Here is a 20,124-nt window from a genome sequence, read left to right as displayed (position 1 = left end):
CATGTTCACTTAGAAATCTTCTAATGACTAAGTATATTTTATAGAAACTTTATTATCTGGCAGAGACCAAATAATGCAAGCAATCTAGTCACTGGAAAGCCATCTTCCTTTATTATAGGTTTAATGACTGGAATTGGGGGTATGAATCAGTCTTCTGTGAGCTTCGATAACGTAACCCAGACTTCAAGAACCTGATCAGCTCCAAAGACACTGGCAAAATGCAGTTCTCTGTCTTCCAGCATTGAAGAACAAACCCTTGATGGCTCTATAAAGCTCAGTTTTGGGAAGGAGGATGGAAGTGCGCTTGTTCATCTATGATAGCACTCCTTAGCATTTTCTAATTTCAAATCCAAATTGGGAAAATTGACTTTTAAACTGTTTTGATGGAAAATTTTATCTGTGATCCAAAGTCTTCAGCATTTTTCCTTACATTTTTTCAAGATGTGAAAACTGAGTTGAAGAAATCTGTTGAGTTTCCATGGAAATGGTGCCAATTAATTATTTTTTTCTTCCTTAGGAAAATTCCTTGACTTAGCAATAATGTAACTTCCTGGCAATCCCTTGCCAGTCTTAAACTTAGTGCACTTGAAATGCTTATACTTTCAATGGGAAAATAGTTGAATCTCATAATCCCTTTTCCCTCCAGCATATAGAGGAAGAATTAAATAATAATTCCTGTTTACCTTCTTTAGAGAACTTGTCTAGTCCCTTTAGAAAATCTTGCCTCTGAAAAACATTATATAAAAGGCCCTTTTTATTGTTTTCTACCAAATAAAGAGATTATCACTAGTGAAGTATGTACTGCTTTTCCTAGTACACCATGAAATCCCAGGATATTTGAAGAATATTCATTAATTAGGTAATAAGCAGTTTTCATTGCCTAGTATGTTACATGGACTGAATGGTCAAAATATCTGCAACAGTTTAGAGAAATACGGTTGGATGAAATCAGCCTTTTTAGGTATTTAAGTACTTAATTCTTTTATTTCTAAATATTCCAAAGTATTCCTAATTATCTTTTTTTCATGCTAACTGCTGATTTCCTGTACACTATAGTCATCAGGGAGGTTTTTAGAGAAACATTTGGTAAGGATTGATGTTCCCTTAGTCCTTACAAATAAAACAATATTCTGTTCAATTCTGGTACGTTACTGATATCCAGAAATAAAGGAATGTAAGGAAATTGCTCTAAGATGACTAATCAAAAATATCATCAATAAGTTGGACTTAAGTATGTACAGAGAAAAAATATTACAGATAAAATATGATTAAAATGTTAGTATCTGAGTCCCCACAGAATTTAAAAAAATCTAGTGGTAATTGACCTTGATTATGCAAATTAGGTAACAAGATATAGACAGACAGTAATCAATACAATATTCCATAATTAGGTCCTCGTTTCCCTTTACCACACTCTCCTCCCCTTTTTCTGTGTGCAGATGGGTACTAGTTGTCTATACAAGGTAGAATAATGATAGGGCTGTACTAAGCTTAACAGATACTAGCAGCCCTTCCAGGCATTGCTCTCTGTGGGATGGCCAGAAGGATAATTGATATAATCAAACATTCAAAGGATCTCTTCATTACACTTGATACTCGTCACTTCCCTTCATCTCCTGTGGCCCTCTTCGCATTTTCCCCTTACTTCTAACATAATTTAATTAAAAATATGGTAATTGAATAACTTATAAGAAAAACACTTCAGGGATTTTTCTCCCAAAAAGCTCAAAGCATCTCCTCTCTTCATTCTTTCCAAAGCTCTGTGAGGTACGTAGGGGAAGCCAGGTAGAAATAATCTCATCTACTTCGTTTAATTCTTTAGTAGCTCTTCTGATCCTAATTGTACAATGATCTCACATGGAGCTTTGCATTTATTTCTTGAGAGAGCTGAAGGCACAGTGGGATGATAATAGTAGACTTAAAAAGGATCTATCTTCCTCCTTAAATATGAAATCACTAAAAATGGAAAACTGTCAAATAAAGAGTTTTTTGCATGTAAATTTACAAGCAGTGTATTCAAGTGTTTCATGAGAGAATAAAAGTTCAGCTTCATCATGTGTTGCAATCAAACACCATGTATTAATTGGAAGAATGATCTAAGTACCACCTTGCTGTTGTAAAATAATGCCACTTGAAGTGATGGGTGAGGATTACCCATTTAAGAATGAACCTTTGTTTGAAGGATGATTCATAATGCCCTAGGAGCAGGTCCATTGAGGGTCTGTATTTAATAGTTCAGTGGGTGTTAGAATTTGGTGCAATCCATTCCCAGCCATCTTTACAATTGCAAAAAAGGAGCCTGACTTAGTAGTTGCTGTGAAATAATTTCCTGGTTTTATTCCAGTGTCCCTCTCAACAATTTAGTGGCACCAATTTCAAGGAAATATTAATTTGGACTGAAGTTATTTCAAAGATGGGCCTGTATATACGCATTCGTTATCATAGGCAGCTAATGTTACCCCCTACCTCTGCCACCTTTAATGTTTTTCATTTTTGAACGTTGAATAAAGCCTTATTGTCAGATTAAAAAAATCATAATAAAAATTCTGCTAGAGTCTCTCTTTTCAGTAGAAGACAAACATTTCAGGGAAAACTGGAGGCAGAAAATATTCTGTCTGTGGAAGATGTTTCTGTGGCTACAGTTTTCAGCTTTTCTCTGCATAACAAATAATTGTTCAACAAATGTTAGATCAAGTGCTGAAGGCAAGAGAACAGTTGAAAAGGATGCAATGTTTGGTTGGCATTGAGTGCAAACCATAGAAAAGTCACGCTAACCCCTTTCTTTGGAGGAATCAAATCATTTGCCACTCCTACCAAGTTAGGTTCCAGAGGCTTCCCTTACAGGTCTATGAAAACATGGCCTCTGAGGCATCTTAGAGAAGTTTTCTTACTTGATCTTCCTGGAACCCTCATGATAACATTGACAACACTACCACAAACATTCTGACAAGGCCATTTCATGCCTTTGTTAATTAAAATAATTTTCTTGTATTAACTGTATTATGGCAAAATTATATTGTGTGAGATTAAGAGTAAAATTTATAAAGCACACAATTACATACTTCTGTCCTAGGAGGCTTTATTCAGTATTCATATGATTTCTTGATATTTTACTTAGAGATTACTAAATAGACTGAAGTTAGAGTTAGTGTTAGTACCTTGTTTCTTAGGAAGACCACGGAACTTGTCATCATCAGATTGTCTTCTGGCTGTCTTTTGTTGAAACACTGTAAAAAAAAAAGAACATATTATTTACTGAACATAAATGTTCAAAATATCCATACTGTAGAAGTCTCCAGGAAGCCAGAATGCAATATGTCATTTTCCTGAGTATCAGTTCCTGCATTGTATTATTTTTGAGTAGGAAGATTATCAAATTTACAATTCTCTCATTTGTGCAGCTTATCAGTCATTTCAGAAAGCATTTTCATTGAGTAGAGTAGCATAATGCTGATGGAATGCCTCATTGAACTATTTAAATCAAGATATGATTCCATTTTGATATCAGGTAAGAATAAAAGCTGCATTATGTTAAAAGCGATAAATGTTAAAATCATATGAAAAATTTCATTTGCACAGAAATTACCCATGCTGACTTTTTGATGATATGCAAGGATAATGACTGTTTTTCTTAAACAGGTAAAAAGACTCTTGTATTTCACAGATGTAATAATAAAAAAGATACTTTATTCTTGCCTCATCTATCTAGACCACAGACCTATTAAAACAGCTTATTCGAATTACTTCATTATCTGAAAAGTGCTTTGTTCTCATTTATTATTTCTCACACGAAATTCTGGGAGACAAGTCAGCATTACTCACCCCATTTTGCAGATGAAAGATAAAATTGATTGTTTAATACTTATTGAGCACCCACAAAGTTCCATATAGCTTCTGGCATTTGTTAATAAAAAAGTCCAGACTCTTTACAACTTTACTTTAGAAAATGAACATCTCAGAGTTACATTTATTTTTTATGGGCAGTGTGAATTACAGGGTTTGGGAACTGGAAAAAGCTCTGGAGATTTAGTCCAACCTCATATGTTTATAGATGAGGGAGATGGAAGTAACTAGCTTGTAAAAAGGCTAAGCAATTTTGCAATGATCTCAGAGTAGCAGAGATGTGATTTAAACCCACAAGCCTTGAACTTCCATCTATTGCTTGGTTCCTTATAGCACTGCAGCCTCTTCCCTTCCATAACTATTCTCTTATAAAGATAAATAAGGAGATAGAGGGAGAGAATTAAAAGAGAACTCAGACCATTTCCAACACAGTTGTATCTCTTGTTCCTTTTAGCAGTTCTACAGAATTTCCTGGGGTAATTGAACTGAGGCCTGTGGGAGTGAATGTGTTTTAGCTGGATGATGCTGGACCACTGTGATTGGCAGAAACATCCCAACAGTTACCCTAGATTTCTGTCTTTGGTTTTCATATTCTTTTTTTTTTTTTTTTGCTGATTTATTTATTTATTTATTATTATTATACTTTAAGTTCTAGGGTACATATGCATAACGTGCAGGTTTTTTACATATGTATACTTGTGCCATGTTGGTGTGCTGCACCCATCAACTCGTCAGCACCCATCAACTCGTCATTTACATCAGGTATAACTCCCAATGCAATCCCTCCCCCCTCCCCCCTCCCCATGATAGGCCCCGGTGTGTGATGTTCCCCTTCCCGAGTCCAAGTGATCTCATTGTTCAGTTACCACCTATGAGTGAGAACATGCGGTGTTTGGTTTTCTGTTCTTGTGATAGTTTGCTAAGAATGATGGTTTCCAGCTGCATCCATGTCCCTACAAAGGACACAAACTCATCCTTTTTGATGGCTGCATAGTATTCCATGGTGTATATGTGCCACATTTTCTTAATCCAATCTGTCACTGATGTACATTTGGGTTGATTCCAAGTCTTTGCTATTGTGAATAGTGCCGCAATAAACATACGTGTGCATGTGTCTTTATAGCAGCATAATTTATAATCCTTTGGGTATATACCCAGTAATGGGATGGCTGTGTCATATGGTACATCTAGTTCTAGATCCTTGAGGAATCGCCATACTGTTTTCCATAATGGTTGAACTAGTTTACAATCCCACCAACAGTGTAAAAGTGTTCCTATTTCTCCACATCCTCTCCAGCACCTGTTGTTTCCTGACTTTTTAATGATTGCCATTCTAACTGGTGTGAGATGGTATCTCATTGTGGTTTTGATTTGCATTTCTCTGATGGCCAGTGATGATGAGCATTTTTTCATGTGTCTGTTGGCTGTATGAATGTCTTCTTTTGAGAAATGTCTGTTCATATCCTTTGCCCACTTTTTGATGGGGTTGTTTGTTTTTTTCTTGTAAATTTGTTTGAGTTCTTTGTAGGTTCTGGATATTAGCCCTTTGTCAGATGAGTAGATTGCAAAAATTTTCTCCCATTCTGTAGGTTGCCTGTTGGCTCTGATGGTAGTTTCTTTTGCTGTGCAGAAGCTCTTTAGTTTAATTAGATCCCATTTGTCAATTTTGGCTTTTGCTGCCGTTGCTTTTGGTGTTTTAGACATGAAGTCTTTGCCCATGCCTATGTCCTGAATGGTACTACCTAGGTTTTCCTCTAGGATTTTTATGGTATTAGGTCTAACATTTAAGTCTCTAATCCATCTTGAATTAATTTTCATATAAGGAGTAAGGAAAGGATCCAGTTTCAGCTTTCTACTTATGGCTAGCCAATTTTCCCAGCACCATTTATTAAATAGGGAATCCTTTCCCCATTTCTTGTTTCTCTCAGGTTTGTCAAAGATCAGTTGGCTGTAGATGTGTGGTATTATTTCTGAGGACTCTGTTCTGTTCCATTGGTCTATATCTCTGTTTTGGTACCAGTACCATGCTGTTTTGGTTACTGTAGCCTTGTAGTATAGTTTGAAGTCAGGTAGCGTGATGCCTCCAGCTTCGTTCTTTTGACTTAGGATTGTCTTGGAGATGCGGGCTCTTTTTTGGTTCCATATGAACTTTAAAGCAGTTTTTTCCAATTCTGTGAAGAAACTCATTGGTAGCTTGATGGGGATGGCATTGAATCTATAAATTACCTTGGGCAGTATGGCCATTTTCATGATATTGATTCTTCCTATCCATGAGCATGGTATGTTCTTCCATTTGTTTGTGTCCTCTTTTATTTCACTGAGCAGTGGTTTGTAGTTCTCCTTGAAGAGGTCCTTTACATCCCTTGTAAGTTGGATTCCTAGGTATTTTATTCTCTTTGAAGCAATTGTGAATGGAAGTTCATTCATGATTTGGCTCTCTGTTTGTCTGTTCCTGGTGTATAAGAATGCTTGTGATTTTTGCACATTAATTTTGTATCCTGAGACTTTGCTGAAGTTGCTTATCAGCTTAAGGAGATTTTGGGCTGAGACAATGGGGTTTTCTAAATATATAATCATGTCATCTGCAAAGAGGGATAATTTGATTTCTTCTTTTCCTAACTGAATACCCTTGATTTCTTTCTCTTGCCTAATTGCCCTAGCCAGAACTTCCAACACTATGTTGAATAGGAGTGGTGAGAGAGGGCATCCCTGTCTTGTGCCAGTTTTCAAAGGGAATTTTTCCAGTTTTTGCCCATTCAGTATGATATTGGCTGTGGGTTTGTCATAAATAGGTCTTATTATTTTGAGGTACGTTCCATCAATACCGAATTTATTGAGCGTTTTTAGCATGAAGGGCTGTTGAATTTTGTCAAAAGCCTTTTCTGCATCTATTGAGATAATCATGTGGTTCTTGTCTTTGGTTCTGTTTATATGCTGGATTATGTTTATTGATTTGCGAATGTTGAACCAGCCTTGCATCCCAGGGATGAAGCCCACTTGATCATGGTGGATAAGCTTTTTGATGTGTTGCTGAATCCGGTTTGCCAGTATTTTATTGAGGATTTTTGCATTGATGTTCATCAGGGATATTGGTCTAAAATTCTCTTTTTTTGTTGTGTCTCTGCCAGGCTTTGGTATCAGGATGATGTTGGCCTCATAAAATGAGTTAGGGAGGATTCCCTCTTTTTCTATTGATTGGAATAGTTTCAGAAGGAATGGTACCAACTCCTCCTTGTACCTCTGGTAGAATTCAGCTGTGAATCCATCTGGTCCTGGACTTTTTTTGGTTGGTAGGCTGTTAATTATTGCCTCAATTTCAGAGCCTGCTATTGGTCTATTCAGGGATTCAACTTCTTCCTGGTTTAGTCTTGGAAGAGTATAAGTGTCCAGGAAATTATCCATTTCTTCTAGATTTTCCAGTTTATTTGCGTAGAGGTGTTTATAGTATTCTCTGATGTTATTTTTTATTTCTGTGGGGTCGGTGGTGATATCCCCTTTATCATTTTTAATTGCGTCGATTTGATTCTTCTCTCTTTTCTTCTTTATTAGTCTTGCTAGTGGTCTATCAATTTTGTTGATCTTTTCAAAAAACCAACTCCTGGATTCATTGATTTTTTGGAGGGTTTTTTGTGTCTCTATCTCCTTCAGTTCTGCTCTGATCTTAGTTATTTCTTGCCTTCTGGTAGCTTTCGAATGTGTTTGCTCTCGCTTCTCTGGTTCTTTTAATTGCGATGTTAGAGTGTCAATTTTAGATCTTTCCTGCTTTCTCTTGTGGGCATTTAGTGCTATAAATTTCCCTCTACACACTGCTTTAAATGTGTCCCAGAGATTCTGGTATGTTGTATCTTTGTTCTCATTGGTTTCAAAGAACATCTTTATTTCTGCCTTCATTTCGTTATGTACCCAGTAGTCATTCAGGAACAGGTTGTTCAGTTTCCATGTAGTTGAGCGGTTTTGATTGAGTTTCTTAGTCCTGAGTTCTAGTTTGATTGCACTGTGGTCTGAGAGACAGTTTGTTATAATTTCTGTTATTTTACATTTGCTGAGGAGTGCTTTACTTCCAATTACATGGTCAATTTTGGAGTAAGTACGATGTGGTGCTGAGAAGAATGTATATTCTGTTGATTTTGGGTGGAGAGTTCTATAGATGTCTATTAGGTCTGCTTGCTGCAGAGATGAGTTCAATTCCTGGATATCCTTGTTAATTTCTGTCTCGTTGATCTGTCTAATGTTGACAGTGGAGTGTTGAAGTCTCCCATTATTATTGTATGGGAGTCTAAGTCTCTTTGTAAGTCTCTAAGGACTTGCTTGATGAATCTGGGTGCTCCTGTATTGGGTGCATATATATTTAGGATAGTTAGCTCTTCCTGTTGAATTGATCCCTTTACCATTATGTAATGGCCTTCTTTGTCTCTTTTGATCTTTGATGGTTTAAAGTCTGTTTTATCAGAGACTAGTATTGCAACCCCTGCTTTTTTTTGTTCTCCATTTGCTTGGTAAATCTTCCTCCATCCCTTTATTTTGAGCCTATGTATGTCTCTGCGTGTGAGATGGGTCTCCTGAATACAGCAGACTGATGGGTCTTGACTCTTTATCCAGTTTGCCAGTCTGTGTCTTTTAATTGGAGCATTTAGTCCATTTACATTTAAGGTTAATATTGTTATGTGTGAACTTGATCCTGCCATTATGATATTAACTGGTTATTTTGCTCGTTAGTTGATGCAGTTTCTTCCTAGCCTCGATGGTCTTTACATTTTGGCATGTTTTTGCAATGGCTGGTACCAGTTGTTCCTTTCCATGTTTAGTGCTTCCTTCAGGGTCTCTTGTAAGGCAGGCCTAGTGGTGACAAAATCTCTAAGCATTTGCTTATCTGTAAAGGAATTTATTTCTCCTTCACTTATGAAACTTAGTTTGGCTGGATATGAAATTCTGGGTTTAAAATTATTTTCTTTAAGAATGTTGAATATTGGCCCCCACTCTCTTCTGGCTTGGAGAGTTTCTGCCAAGAGATCTGCTGTTAGTCTGATGGGCTTCCCTTTGTGGGTAACCCGACCTTTCTCTCTGGCTGCCCCTAAGATTTTTTCCTTCATTTCAACTTTGGTGAATCTGGCAATTATGTGTGTTCGAGTTGCTCTTCTCGAGGAGTATCTTTGTGGCGTTCTCTGTATTTCCTGAATTTGAATGTTGGCCTGCCCTACTAGGTTGGGGAAGTTCTCCTGGATGATATCCTGAAGAGTGTTTTCCAACTTGGTTCCATCTTCCCCCTCACTTTCAGGTACCCCAATCAGACGTAGATTTGGTCTTTTTACATAATCCCATACTTCTTGCAGGCTTTGTTCATTTCTTTTTCTTCTTTTTTCTTTTGGTTTCTCTTCTCGCTTCATTTCATTCATTTGATCCTCAATCGCTGATACTCTTTCTTCCAGTTGATCGAGTCGGTTACTGAAGCTTGTGCATTTGTCACGTATTTCTCGTGTCATGGTTTTCATCTCTTTCATTTCGTTTATGACCTTCTCTGCATTAATTACTCTAGCCATCAATTCTTCCACTTTTTTTTCAAGATTTTTAGTTTCTTTGCGCTGGGTACGTAATTCCTCCTTTAGCTCCGAGAAGTTTGATGGACTGAAGCCTTCTTCTCTCATCTCGTCAAAGTCATTCTCCGTCCAGCTTTGATCCGTTGCTGGCGATGAGCTGCGCTCCTTTGCTGGGGGAGATGTGCTCTTATTTTTTGAATTTCCAGCTTTTCTGCCCTGCTTTTTCCCCATCTTTGTGGTTTTATCTGCCTCTGGTCTTTGATGATGGTGATGTACTGATGGGGTTTTGGTGTAGGTGTCCTTCCTGTTTGATAGTTTTCCTTCTAACAGTCAGGACCCTCAGCTGTAGGTCTGTTGGAGATTGCTTGAGGTCCACTGCAGACCCTGTTTGCCTCAGTTGAAAATGCAGAAATCACCGGTCTTCTGTGTTGCTCGCGCTGGGAGTTGGAGACTGGAGCTGCTCCTATTTGGCCATCTTGCTCCGCCCCCCCGGTTTTCATATTCTTTAAACCAATATAAGATCAAAGACATACCTGTGATTAACCCCAGATACTTTTTTTTAAATGAAATTTCCCCCTCATCTGATCAACAATTAGTTATTAAACACATATAATTTGCCAGATGCTGTCAAGACAAAGAGTACTCCCTTCAACTGTGCTCTTTTAAACAGAAGGGACAAAATATGTTTCAAAGTTTAATGTGTTTGAGAAAAAGTATACACATAAAATAATGTTTTTGGTTGAAAATCAGTTTTCTACTCCAAGTTAGTACATGGAAAACATGCTAAATATAACTAACTGGCAAGTTCTGGGTTTGCGGCTTACCTACATTTTTCCTAAAATAAAATATAGTGAGGAATATATAGCATATGAATATATGTTAGGATATTAAAATAAGTGTTATAAGAGGTACTTGATTTTTCTATTTGCTAGTTTTAAAAGTCTTTAAAATGCAATGCTTTAAAAATTTTAATAACATGCAGTTTCTGTGCCTTTCTGCCAATATTGTTAAGATATAACTGAGAATGTTTAAGACGAAAAAGCTGGCATCATTAATATGGGAAATGACCTGAATCCAAAGATCCATGCAGACAATAAATTCTTCAAATAAAAATTACATTAATTGATAAGTTTTTAAAATTCTGCTGAGGTTTGAAGCTACAAAGTACTTGGAAATGAAATTATTTTTCCAGCTTTTTGGCATTAATTTGTTACAAATCACTTTACACCCTATATGTTACTGGAATCCTTTTTGCTGATAACAAATGCTCAGCTTGTGTGAAACAACAGTAAATGTTAAACAAATAAATGCTCTCTTTCAGTTACTAGATTAAGAAGTTACAAGGAGTGTATGTATTATCGTTGCGATTTCACCAGGGCTTATATTCGGAACAGCTGGGGACAAGGGCAGAATATTGGGATGAGACAGCAGGATACTTTCTACTGAGTGGGGTGATTGTGAAAATGCTGATAATAGGACTCTTTAAAAGCAGACGTGTAGTAGGTCATGCCCACAGTTTAAAGGTTCCCTCTACCTGTTTTACCCACCTCTGAGTTCTCTTTTAATTCACCTGCAGCTGCACCCATACCTCCAGGTTCCCTTTCTCCCACCTACAGATGAGTCTCACTTTCTAAAAAGAAAACAACTAGCAATTAGCATATTGCCAAACACACTGTCTTCCCATCGCTTTCAGTTGGGGAGGTATTTTTAAATATGAGGCAACCTTGGGAAAAGACCTATTCTGTCTTATTTTCTGAAGAAAGTAGTAGCCCATCAAAATTATCACTGAAGCAAACACACCTGTCAAGGACACATATTCCATTAGCCTTATGAAAATAATAGATACAGGTAAAATTTCAGAATCTGTTCATCTCTCTATTTTTACAGTTCCTAATAACTGAAACACTTAAAATTGCTTCAACTAGCAAAACCTTTGTTCTAAAAAACTTTATGTACTTTATATTTACCATGTTCAGCCACCCCACACCACCTTTACAAGAGGTAGATATAAAATCCATAACAGGGTGAGAACTGAGTGTAGGGTTATAGGTCACTCCAATTTATATACAAAAGTACATTATTTTGTAAAGCAAGAGTTGTGGTGAGTTAGACAAGAATTTGTTTTAAACGTATTGTAACCAAAAAGTTGTATACCAGAACACTAGCCAATTTGGCACAGAAGATGGGCTATGGTTTTCTCTTCGTATCAACCACATGAGTGACATGGAAAAAAGGCATTTCCCTCTTTCTCCCCAACTCCCTTCCGGCCTTTATTTTCTTGTCAATAAAGTTAGGGCTTAGATGTGATGATCTCTAATGTTTCACTCAGCTCTAATATTCTGAGATGTTACCATCTTGTTTCCCAAGACACTCCAGGTCCAATGATGCTGGGAAAAATTATTAAGTGAGTATGAATTTAAGTAGAATGCTATGTTTTGAGGAAAACATTATTTATAACCTGGGGGCATAGACTAACATAAAGACGAGGGAGTTTTAAATCACAGGCCAGTGCTAATGTTTTATCATATATTGAGACAATCCTTTCCCTGTGTGTTTGAATTCTTAAAAAATTTACCTCATAAATGTTCAAAACATGCTATCAAAGTAATTACGATATATGTCAACTTTGCTGACTCTCTCCCCAGTGAAATCTTATTTTTCTCCTCCTACCTAAAACTGAAATTTGAGAAGAAAGAAATATGAATGCATTATTAGTTGTTGACACTACCTTTAAACATAAAAAGTCCAGACAAAACAAAACAATTTTTGAGGTTGAAAATAATCCCAAAGAATACAAATTTCCCAAATAACACCCTTTTTTATTTTAAATATTGGTGGAATGACTTCTGTAAAATTTTCTCTAGGATATGACATTGAATGGAAAAAATTAGCATATCATTAAATATTCAAAATGTTAAGCAAAGCAGAACTAGCAGAAGAGCAGAGGAGGAGGAGAAGGTGAAATTTAATGAGTTCACTTGCACTACTCATCTTTCCAGGCTGCATCTGCGAGAATATTCTTCATGTCAACCTCATTTGTGGTCTATTTCAAGAAAAGGGACCCTTCCATAGCTGCCCTTCTTAGAAAATCTGATAATGCTTATTTTGAATTATTTCGTAAGTGGCTATAGTGATTAAAACCTGTGCAATTAACAACAGCATTCATTTTGTGAATGATAAACCACAAACCCCTTGATGGTTGTCCATTAGATGTGAAAAGTGAAATGTTATTTAGAGCTGTACAGCTATCATTGATGATAATGCTTGAAACTAGAGATTTTATATAAAATGAAATACGTAGAGTTGTGTTGTGCTCTGGGCTTTCAGGGAATGATACAGTACAGGGTGGTAGCAGTGTGTTTATTTTTCACCAAAACACCTTTCATTAGGTTGCTAACTACACAGCCAAGTCCTGAGGGTGCAAAGGTAAATAAGACACAGTCATAGTTTTCATATTGTCCTCTATTTTGGTGTATTCATTTAAGTAAAGGTCAAATGTGCCATTAGTGCCTAATGATAAGAGGGAATAGGGATGAGGAACCATCAGGAAGGGCCAGAATCGTAACTCAATCCTTGTAACTTTCTATTCTCCCTGACTTGTTTCCCCAATTTCCCAATTTATACTGTTTAAATCTGATCACAAAAGACACAATAAAGTAAAAAACAAACAATCAAGCAACCACAGTGTAAACAACCCCTTTGTCTAGCCAGCAAATACAGGAAACAGAATGTTTTTACCCTATAAGCAGTCACATTGACTAATCTGAAGCTTAGAGGAAAGATGTGTGTGGGTAGCCTCTTTGCAAATCAGCAAGAGAGACTGAGTGCTCCAGTCAGTTCAAAGCCACCATTTAATTGTGCTAGCAGTATTTATAGGTTATTAACTTGAGAAATCTTATCAAATACAGGCCATTACACTTCAATGGGTACATTCAAGAAGGTGTGGACACAAATAGCCACATCAGCCACATAGTATAAAAATCTTTCACCTGTATGTTTATTGCAGCACTATTCACAACAGCAAAGACTTGGAATCAACCCAAATGTCCATCAGTGACAGATTGGATTAAGAAAATGTGGCACATATACACCATGGAATACTATGCAGCCATAAAAAAGGATGAGTTTGAGTCCTTTGTAGGGACTTGGATGCAGCTGGAATCCATCATTCTTAGCAAACTATCACAAGAACAGAAAACCAAACACCGCATGTTCTCACTCATAGGTGGGAACTGAACAATGAGATCACTCGGACTCAGGAAGGGGAACATCACACACCAGGGCCTATCGTGGGGAGGGGGGAGGGGGGAGGGATTGCATTGGGAGTTATACCTGATGTAAATGACGAGTTGATGGGTGCAGCACAGCAACATGGCACAAGTATACATATGTAACAAACCTGCACGTTATGCACATGTACCCTACAACTTAAAGTATAATAATAATAAATAAATTAAAAAAAAAAATCTTTCACCTGAAAGTAGTTTACCGCATGGCAGACATATGTAGGTGGAGTTGTGGCATTATTTTTTTAAGAAGAAACTGTAAATGGTCAGCCAGAATATATGAGATCACTGACATGGGTTACAGTTTACTATTCAGATAAGCAGAGATGGAAAGTTAGAAAACACATTGCCGCATGAAGGAAAGTGGCGTAAAAATTATAATTCGGTGGTGGTATTAATAAATGCTTTAGTTTCCAAAGGAGAAAACATTAATTTTCCTTTCAAGTTGTAACAAAAACTTTGTTTGATAGAAGTGTTATCATTGAAAACTTCTCCTGAAGGAAGATTTGGGAAATCCCACTATAATTTTTTTTCTACTACTAAGGGACCTAATTTTTACCAGAGTAGAACACAAATTGTTCTCATTTGCATATGTCATCTTTCGATACAAACACAAATATTTACATTCTAGAAATGTTTATAATCCAGGAAGGTGAGTCATTCTGAGCAATGACAATTGGTTTGTGGACCTTGTTCTAATTATAGCTTGAGATCATGGCAATGAGTTTCTTAGTGAAGCCTCCAGTCACCACTGGGTGGGCAGTCTTCCTCCCTCCTGTTAGCAGGAGGCAGCATGTATTGAACAACTATTGCTTGTATAGCACTGAACTGGGGGTTAGTCTCTTCCCATGAGACTTCATTTGGGATCATCTGTTTAATTCTCTTGCTACCTGTTTGTATTCAATAAGGAAATGGTATCAGTATGGACATAACTCTAGTAACATTTCCAGCAATTTTCTTTTGTTTCAAAGAGAACTAGTTTGGGCAGCCAGTGGAAGACTCTGCAAACTATAATGAGTTTACTTTTTGGTACATGCTCAGTGATTATCAAAAGTAACTTCCCTTCCTCTCCCGCTAATCAAGAAATGTTGCTATCCCAAGAAGCAGCAGTGGGATCATGATTTGCACTGTTATATTTCACAGGATGATAAGACTTGGTACTCTAATATTTTTTTCTCCCCTAAATTTAAAGATAAGCTATTTGATTATGCTCACTTTGAACAAACATTAGAGTTTAATTCTGCTAACAAAACTCAAATTATATAAATGCAGATTGAAAATTCCAAAAGGATAGGGCTGGCCCCTTTGTTCTAGATAGTATTCAATAGTGGAAGTTAATAAATACTTTGAAAAAGACATGCAAGATGAAATGTTAGCATATGAAACCTATGCAAAAGGCATCTTAACTGGGGTGATATGCCAGGTCTACCTCCACCTCTGCATCTACAGAATACCTTCCATCACAGGAACTACCATTTCCTACATGCTACCCTGTGCAGGCCACTGTACATATACAATTTTAGTTCTCATGAAAACCCTGTGAAATAGATATTAACATTTCTTTAAAACCAAAACCAAAACCAAGTGAAGCAAGGTTATGTAATTTGCACAAAGTTACACAACTTTAAGTGTCAGTCTTAAGTCAAATTCCATTCCATCTGGCTTCATAATCCTCATGAATTTCACTACACCGTGCTGCTGGTCCATTAGGGAAGACTCTTTTCGATTGTCCAGCCTCAGGAAGCATCTTATTTTTCTCAAATAGCTACTTATTCAGATTACAAAGAATCACATGTTAAAAGTCCTGGTGGAAAATATTGTGAATTCAAGAAATCTAAAGTGACTAAAAAGACAGTAGTAGGTGTGGATAGCTGTCTAATATGGTTGTTTGATGCACCTGTGATTTCATATTTAAATAATCATTCCCTAAAGTATTTGTTTACTCTGGCTTAACAATGGAAATAATCCAGGTAAGAGTCTCTTAACAGTGTTACTGTTGACACTTTAGACTGGATAATTCTTTGTTATGTGGCTATCCAGTGCATTGAAGGAGGTTTAGCAGCATTCTTGGTCTCTGCCTAGTAGATGTCACTAGTACTGTTCTTAGTCTTGACAACCAAAATGTCTCCAGACATTGCTAAATGTCTTATGAGAAGCAAATCACTACCAGTTAAGAACTACTTTTATAGGTCAATTAAACTTCTTCCTACAGATGCTTTTAACAAATAGTTTAGTAACATCATATGTTAAGTGGAAAAAGACCAGAATTTATTCTGCTGTCAAATGAAAATCTAAGTGCTTGATAATATTTGCGTTCATTGTCTTGTGTAATGAAAATCTTTTAATGTCAGTTCACACTAGAGCTGATTATTGCCTCCTTTCCACTTCACTAATATAAAGGAATTGAATTCTTGGAAGATGAGGCTGGAAAAGTTCATCATCATTATGTTGACATGCTAACAGATGGTCTGCAAAGCACTTCTCAGGTTTCATTCAGTATTTCTGTGAAGAAGCCAGGGGATCATGATGTTCCACTGTGAGAATGACAGAAAGAGCAAACAAGAACACCTGCATTACACAGGCTGACTTGCTCCTCTTCAATGGACAGTATGAATACAGGTCAGAACAATTTCTCCTTTGCAGAGCTACACCAGCACTCTCTCATGGAAAAGAATGAGGCAGAGAGTCAAGGAGGAAAACAGGAACACGAGGCTTACAAATAATGATACATACGTCACTATTCTGAGAGCACCTGTGATATACATACTATGTCCTTAAGCTAAATGGTTTGGACAAGGTCACCTAGTCAGGGAGTAGGATCCAAGGCACTTGATCTAAGACCTACTTCAATCCACTTGACCATATTTTACAAATGAGGACAGAGACCATTATTCTCTGTCACATTTACAAGGATATGAATAAATTTCCCTAACAGTTTCTACTAGGTCTTTTTTCTCTTTTTGCATGTCAATTGCATTGTATGTGATCAATTTCAAGTACAAGTGAATTGCAAGTGGAAAATTTCTGAGAGCAACTGAGTTGCACTTGACATTTTGGGGTCCCTGTAGCTGAGTAGCTCTCAAAAAGGTCATATACAACTTTGTTGCACTGCAAAATGCCAAGGGCAACTCAGTAGCAATTGGAAATTGAAAGGGAAATTATATTCTACCCGAAATCAGTCACATGGATTCTGAAGAAGGATCTTTGTTCTATTAATTGTGTGACAGGAAAATAGAAAATTGCCCATTGATGCTGAAAAATTTTACCCAATAGGCATTCATCTCTTTGTATGATTTATGGACATAGTTTTACTACCAATGTGTCTATGCCATGCCAAGAGCTCATTTTCTTTCCCTGATTTGACTTAAATCAAGAATTCTGTCACTAAAGACTATAAATCTGTGTTAATTCCTCTGTATTCTTCAAGCTTAATGAACCTGATCCTCTTCAATATTACAGGGATAAAAAAAGTAGAGGAAAATATATCTGAAAACAGGAGGACTTCAAAAAATTTTACTTATGAAAAATGAGTTATTCCTGTGATTGCTAACCTAAGATAGGTTTAGTACAACAGCAATGTGATAAAAAATCAGAAACATATCTCTTGATAAAATGAATCAACATGGGTTCAGTTTTGCATTAATAAGTTATGTCTCTGGGGTAAGGGGATTGATGATGGTGAAACAGAGCTTCAATGTCACATGTTTTAAGCTTTGTGAAAGCAGTTAGAGTGCTTAGCTGTATATGAATAACACAGAGCTTTGTCCAATTCTATGTGGGCTCTTCCCTTCAAATGGTAGTGTTTTGGACATAAGATGGTTTAAAGCAGGAAAAATTTAGGAATTAGAGACTGATGTAGTCTTCTGATTACCTTCCAGAGTGTTAATAAAGTCTTCTGTTCTAGCCACATTGATATGGATCTTGTCATTTCTATCATTTCATTCAGTTAATATTCACCAATTATTCATAGTTTCTACAGTGAATTCAGCACTGATCTTGGCACCAGAGATACAATGGGGAAAAAAGATTAGTTTGGTCTCTTCCTTCATGGATCTTATAGGTTAGAAGGAAGAAATAAATATTAACAAACAATCCAGGAATACATATATCAGTGATGGAAATTTGTGGTGCCATGTGCTCAGGCATTAGATCCAGATAAATCTGGGTCCAAATCCCTCCTCTTCCTCTTCCTGATTTTATCACCTTGGGCAAGACACTGACACTTACTGAGCATTAGTTTCTTTATCTCTAAAATGAGGTTATTAATGCCAACTATGCAGGGTTATTGCATGAATCAGAAATTATCATGAAAGCTGCCTAATAATAATTATTATAAGAAGATGACTAAGCCAACTTGTTCTGTTAGAATACGGGGTCTTCCTTCCCTGACACATTCCAACACTATTGTTTTCCCTAACTTCTGATTCCACCAGAATCCAAGAAACAGACACTAAACTGAGAAAATTAAAAGTAGAATTGTTTTAATTATAATGCACTGAACATATACCACATATCAAGTATTGTGTTGGGTATTTTCTAATTTTATCTCATTTAGAGATTAACAGTCTTTGAAATATATATCATTTGTATCCCCAGCTTACGGTGAGGAAATTCAGTCTCAGAAATGTGAATTTGCTTGCTTGGGTAACATCAGCTAAATTTGAATACAAGTCTTTCTGCAAAGCCAGCATGATTTTCCTTTGCCTAGTTCCTTTGCCATTACTTCTTCAGTGTCTGAAATAGTAAGCTGGGATTCTGCATTCCTGTATTTTTCCTCTATCTCCTATTCCAAATCCTTCAATTCTGGCTATGTTAACACACCCTGAAGATACCAATATACTGATACCATTTTTGGACTCTGGCAAGCAATGGGGCCAGAAATTAATCTTCTAATTGAGTGGATGGTTTTCTGGGAAATGGTGGCAATTTGACTTAATAGATCTGCCCAAGCTAGGGGGAAAAAAAAGGAAAGATGTGAGAAAAGGCTCTTACTCTGTGAAATGCAAAGAACATCAAGAATGAATTAGCTGATGAGGTAATCTCTTTCTAATGTGGGAACACAATGATCAACAATCAATTGCATAAAAGAAAAAGGCAGGCAAGTATATCCCAGTGAAAGAGAAAAGGAATAAAAAATGGAAGAGGATTTTGGTGACCTTATTTGTAGTCCAGCTTTTGCTACTTATTTGGGATACAGTAAATAACCATACCTATTTTATATACTTAATTGCAAAAAAAAAATTATAGCACTAGTTTTCATCTCCATGTAATACAAATATAATGAGAGTAAATTATATTGTATTAGGATTAGAAAGACATCTTATAAATATTGAAGGGTGCCAGTCTTGGGATGGGTGAGATAAGTAACCTTTAAAATTTATTAGAAACTCAAGATATTTAAGATTCTTTAATGTTTCTATGTGTGCACATACCTACAGGACAAATTGCAACACTGCACGTTCAGAATTTACATACTTAGTACACAGATTTTATCATTGGCACTCAATCAATGTTTATGTAACTGATAAATAAATCAATGAGAGGAAAACCATCCAAATGCACTTATTTAACTTGGGGATGGGTTGAAAGTCTAAACCAGTCATAGCCCCAAATTCTTTCTCCAGTCCTGTAAAATGAAGCACTCATCCCTAATAGGAGGTTTCTTCATTAGAGAAATTGAACAGAAGTAGCTCTGGACATGGGACACAAGGCACACTGGGTGGCAGGAATTACAAACTAGACTGAAAACAGGGAGAACAAGTTAAATTGTGCATTCTGAATGGTGAAATTTCCCAGTCTTCTTCTGGCATTCTAATCTCAGCGTGCTGGGAACTGGATATGTAAATGCAGACTATAGTTAGTTGAAGGGTATTCTAGAAAAAGTTAAAAGCATAGGCAAATAGAGTCACATAAATAATATTCTGGGGCCATCCAATGAAAAAGCTGGTTACCTACTTCCTAATTACCCTACAATGCCGTCCATAAGTTAACAACTAGAGTTTCCAGTGAGGCATTTGGTGCTTCATTCTTTTTTTTTTTTTTTTTTTTTTTTTGATGGAGTCTTGCTCTGTTGCTCAGGCTGGAGTGGAGTGGCACGATCTTGGCTCACTACAACCTCCGACTCCTGGGTTCAAGCGATTCTCCTGCCTCAGCCTCCCGAGTAGCTGGGATTACAGGCACCTGCCACCATGCCCGGATAACTTTTTTTGTGTTTTTAGTAGAGATGGGGTTTCACCATGTTGGCCAGGCTGGTCTCGAACTCCTGGCCTCAGGTGATCCACCCGCCTTGGCCTCCCAAAGTGTTGGGATTACAGACACGACCCACCGCGCCCAGCCGGTGCTTCATTGTTAAACATTAAAACGTAGTTAAGAATAGCCATATTTGATGGAAGTATCAAATGCTACAGGCAGAACAAACAACAAGTAAAGACAACAGAGAAAATATGAGAGCAGAAGGAAAA

General features: G+C 36.8%; 1 protein-coding gene across 5 annotated transcripts in view; it reads right to left on the bottom strand.

Annotated features, from left to right (window-relative positions):
- BANK1 (B cell scaffold protein with ankyrin repeats 1) overlaps positions 1–20,124 on the bottom strand; it is a 315,442-nt gene that overhangs the window by 33,936 nt on the left and 261,382 nt on the right. For all 5 annotated transcript variants that reach the window (XM_045392698.3, XM_074040965.1, XM_005555547.5 and 2 more), the window contains one exon: positions 3,159–3,227. In XM_045392698.3, the coding sequence (XP_045248633.2) occupies positions 3,159–3,227 (69 nt within the window). The remainder of the gene's footprint in view (positions 1–3,158; positions 3,228–20,124) is intronic.

The sequence above is a fragment of the Macaca fascicularis genome, chromosome 5 (assembly GCF_037993035.2).
Source record: "Macaca fascicularis isolate 582-1 chromosome 5, T2T-MFA8v1.1".
NCBI lineage: Eukaryota > Metazoa > Chordata > Mammalia > Primates > Cercopithecidae > Macaca > Macaca fascicularis.
This window is presented reverse-complemented; position numbering and strand designations above follow the sequence as displayed.